Below are 4,565 nucleotides of genomic sequence, written 5' to 3'. Positions count from 1 at the left end.
CCCATCCTAATCATTTTTAACTGTACTATTCTGTGGTGTTAAGTACATTCACATTGTTGTGCTGCCAATGCCACTATCCATCTCCAGAACACTTTTTATCTTATAAAACTGAAACTCTTTACCCATTAAACAAGATCTCCCCATAGTCCCCTCCCCCCAGCCCCTGGAAACCACCATTCTACTTTCTGTTTCTATGATTTTGACTACTCTAAGTACCTCATATAAATGGAATCAGACAATATTTGTATTTTTGTGACTGGATTATGTCACTTAGCGTAATGTCCTCAAGGTTCATTCATGTTGTAGCATAAGTCAAAATTTCCTTCTTTTAAAGGCTAAGTAATATTCCATTTTATGTATATACCACATTTTGCTTACCCATTGCAACCCACTTGGGTTGCTTTCACATTGTAGCTACTATGAATAATATTGCTATGAACATGGATTTACAGATATCTCTTTGAGACTCTGCTTTCAATTCTTTTGGGTATATATACCCAGAAGTGGAATTGCTGGATCTTATGCCTGTTCTATTTTTAATTCTTTGAGGAAATGCCATACTGTTTTCTGAAGTGACTGTCCCATTTTACATTCCCACCAACAGTTCACTAGGGGTCCAATGTCTCCACATCCTGGCCAACACTTGTTATTTTCTGTCATTATTTTTTTTTTTTTTGAGTAGCCATCTTAATGGGTATGTGGTGACATCTCATTGTATTTTTCATTTGCGTTTCCCTAATGATTAGTGATGTTAAGCATCTTTCATGTGCTTATTAGTCATTTGTATACCTTCTTTGGAGAATTGCTTATTCAAGTCCTTTGTCCATTTTTTAATTGGTGGTTGTTGTTGAGCCTACCCTATGATTTTTATGCTCCCCTGTTTTTTTTTTTTTTTTGATGTCTGATCTTATTTATTTGTTACTCTTAGAACATCTCATTTTTGACTGGACTCAGACTTAGAAGTAGAAGCTCTCAGAGAGGACAGCCTCCGTCTCTTGGCAATCTGTTCCTGGCGTTTTTCTTTGGCCTCCTTCATTCTCTTGGCCAAAAGTTTAGCATATTCTGCAGCCTCTTCCTTATTTTTCTTAGTACGCTGTTTCTTCAGAGCAATTTGCCGACGTTTGTGTTGCAGAACACGTGGAGTAACAAGACGCTGAACCTTGGGTGCTTTGGTCCTAGGTTTCTTACCTTCTTTGTTTAGGGGCTTTCTCACAACATACTGGCGGACATCATCTTCTTTAGAGAGATTGAAAAGTTTGCGGATTCTGCTAGCTCTTTTGGGCCCCAGGCGATGAGGCACAGTAGTATCAGTGAGTCCAGGAATATCCTTCTCTCCTTTTTTTACAATGACCAAATTGAGAACGCTCAGATTGGCATCCACAATGCAACCCCGTACAGATTTGCGCTTTCTTTCTCCAGTCCTCCTTGGTCTGTAACAGGAATGCCCCTTACTCAGTAGCAGGCGGACTCGGCCATGGGTCAAGACACCCTGCTTCATGGGGAAACCCTGTTTGTCGTTCCCACCACTGATTCGGACCACATAACCCGTCCATTCTTCACCCAGAGCGTCAGCAACAACTTCTGTGGCCATACGCTTCTCATAAAAGGTACGAAGTTTTCGTTCATCGTCCACTTCAATGAGTTTCTGGCAGCCAGTGGCCGGGAAAGAGATGTTCAGCTTCATTCTGAAGCGGCCGAACGCCTCCGAGGCGCCACGAAAAAGAGAGCTGCTCCCCTGTTTTTCATCTTATTTCTCTGACTGTTTCTTCTCTGACTTGTCTTTCTCTTCCCACCCTCTAAGATTTGGTGTCCTCCAAGGATCTGTCTTTTTTTAAAAAATAATTAATTACTTAATTACTTAATTAATTTTTGGCTGTGTTGGGTCTTCATTGCTGTGCGTGGGCTTTCACTAGTTGCGGCGAGTGGGGGCTACTCTTTGTTGTGGTGAGCGGGCTTCTCATTGTGGTGGCTCCTCTTGTTGTGGAGCATGGGCTCTAGACACGCGGGCTTCAGTAGTTGTGGCTCACGAGCTCTAGAGTGCAGGCTCATTAGTTGTGGCGCACAGGCTTAGTTGCTCTGCAGCATGTGGGATCTTCCTGGACCAGGGATCGAACCTGTGTTCCCTGCATTAGCAGGTGGATTCTTAACCACTGTGCCACCAGGGAAGCCCCCAAGGATCTGTCTTTATACTCCTTGTCTCTGGTCCCTCCTTTGCCAAGTCTTGCCAGTGTGAAGATGGTATCTCCATCCATATTTCATCTCTCGATATCTCACATTTGCTTCCAGCTCCCTGCTCTAACATCTCCACTTGTTCATTTTTCTCTTATGTGAAATTCTAGATGGGAACTCTAGAGTTGGTTGTTGGGCTGCTGTCTTGTGACTCTGCCATCTTCCTTCACATGGTCAGGGATTGCTCACCACCATGTCCAGCCTGTAGGAGGGGGGAGAAAGGAAAGGGGCTAAGGTTTGTTGCAGGGGCCCTAGACATTTGCTCAGGTAAAACTTCTAATTATATAAAAGAAAGTAAGTGTGAATGTTGATAACCACCAGAAGAAGGAGCCCACAGACCTTGGCCTACTGCATCTTCTGTGGGTTCTGAGTCATGAAGGAGGACTCAACACACAAAGCACTGGTTGGAACAATGTTTTACGCACAGAAAGGAGAAGGGACACAGCAAGATCAGCATCTGTAGTGCGTGCCAGTCTCTCGTGGCCATCAAGTCCCTCAGGATAACTGACACAGGATGATGGACTGCATGCACCCCTCTTGTGCTGCAGGTGAAGACGCCGTTCTCTTCCTGATGGCAGGTGGAGGTGTGAGGGTTGGGGAGCAGATGTACTGGTGGGGCAGGCCAGGTGCCACATGACGCACATGCTTAAGCAATACAAGGAAATTTATGGTTTACCCAGAACAGGGGAGAATCATTCAGGGGAAAAGTTTCTTCCTGGAAAGAATCTGGGGCCACATGGCAGCTTAACACCCCAGCTTCTATTTAGGAGAATGCTTTAGGACCAGGGCACTTATTGGGCAATCTTAAGGTGGGGGGCAATGGGTCATGCAATGGTTATTTACACAATAGTATTCTAACCAAATTTGGAGTGGATTAGAGAATTATTAGAGCTACTTCTTCTCTATCAACTGTTGTCATGTCCTCAGGACAGATAAATCTGAAGGGTCATCTCATTACAATAGTGTCTTACTTGTGGGTCCTTTTCTTCTTTCTGTTGTCCTTGACTAACAACTTTAAACATCCCAGTTATTTTAATGGATATTTAAACTTTATGCTACTTGGGAAATTGTTAGTTCAGTTCAAAGCTATTCAGAGGTGTCCATTGCATAGCACCACAGTGGATAGGGCTCTGGTCAAGATGGCACAAAGGACATCTCTTGCAATTTTTTTCGGTGTGTTTCCTGGGGATGGGAGCTTTGACATGGAGGAGGATCCAAATGAAGATACTTTTAGTGTTGGAGTGTAAATAATCCTTGTGAAAATATCCTTTTCTGGGAGTCTGTCTGGTCAGTACAAACCTTTGCCCGACTCCTGTGATGTAGTAAATGCCATGCAGTATTCTGTAGCTAGATTCAAGGGGGCCATGAGGACTGGGAAAATAAATCCTGATGCCAGAAATATGACTAAATGCTCATTTCACAATACATACACTCCTCTAATATAATGTTCTTCTTTTAGAATGCAAACTTGAGGAAAGAAACCTTAGCTGAGAACGTTCTCAGGCAGAGAATCATATGTGCTTTAGGCTCATCTGTATGACTGTGACTACTGAGGGCATAGGAATGGACACTGATAAAGCCCTTCTATACTCTAGAATAGCGAAAGCAACATGATCAGTGTTGTGGAACATAGTGTTTGCTACACATTTGTCTTCCCATCAGTGATCATATGGCACATTCATAATTTGGTTTTTCAGTTCTTGTATTCCACCAGGATTTCTTTGCCATGTTCAAGAAGAACGTAATTAGCATGACCAGACATATTTGATGTGCTCTACATGACATAAGCACCCTAGGGGAAAAGTCTGGCAATAAAATTACATGTTATGTAGAATAGGAGCAAGCTGGGACTGAGGATACAATACCGATTTGCATGAGAACCAAGTCTGAGCATAAACTTAGGTGGAGTATGATTCTTGACCCTTCCCTCTGATCAGTTTGTGAATGATTATCAAAATAGTTTTTAGTTTATTTTAAATGGGAAAAAGTGCAATAATGTGTTTTCAGAAGACTTTTCCTCTCTTTCTATTGATATATTGTCCCTTACACTTGTTCCTTGTATGTTAAGAATTTTGGATCAAATAGCAAGAAGTTTTACTTTTACAACCACAAATTCATGTAACCAAGAATCAGAAAAGTAATGAAATAGAATGACTGGTAAAGTGAAAAATGTTTCTGTGCAAAACTTAGTAGTTCCACTAGATGGTAGCAAACAGTTACATTTTATACCTTTACAGTGATTGTGTTATTTATACAATGCTCAGTTTTCTAAAATTAGAAAGACAATTCTCAAAAAGGAAAATTCTATCTGAAATACTGCTTCCTTTGGAGAGGGT

The 4,565-nt window shown here is 41.9% G+C and overlaps 1 protein-coding gene across 1 annotated transcript; it reads right to left on the bottom strand.

The window, feature by feature from the left end:
• Positions 1 to 880: 880 nt before the first annotated feature.
• Positions 881 to 1,720, bottom strand: LOC132356954 (small ribosomal subunit protein eS6-like). Its single transcript, XM_059910213.1, has one exon. The coding sequence runs from the start codon at positions 1,682 to 1,684 to the stop codon at positions 935 to 937; it is 750 nt and encodes a 249-aa protein (XP_059766196.1). The 5' UTR covers positions 1,685 to 1,720; the 3' UTR covers positions 881 to 934.
• Between the last annotated feature and the right edge of the window lie 2,845 nt (positions 1,721 to 4,565).

This window comes from Balaenoptera ricei, chromosome X (assembly GCF_028023285.1).
Source record: "Balaenoptera ricei isolate mBalRic1 chromosome X, mBalRic1.hap2, whole genome shotgun sequence".
Taxonomy (NCBI): Eukaryota; Metazoa; Chordata; class Mammalia; order Artiodactyla; family Balaenopteridae; genus Balaenoptera; species Balaenoptera ricei.
The sequence above is the reverse complement of the archived record's forward strand: the minus strand, read 5'-3'. Positions and strand labels throughout refer to the sequence as shown.

What these genes read in the sequence shown, in the direction of transcription:
- LOC132356954 (XM_059910213.1), bottom strand. Translation starts at nt 1,684, where the DNA reads ATGAAGCTGAACATCTCTTTCCCGGCCACTGGCTGCCAGAAACTCATT.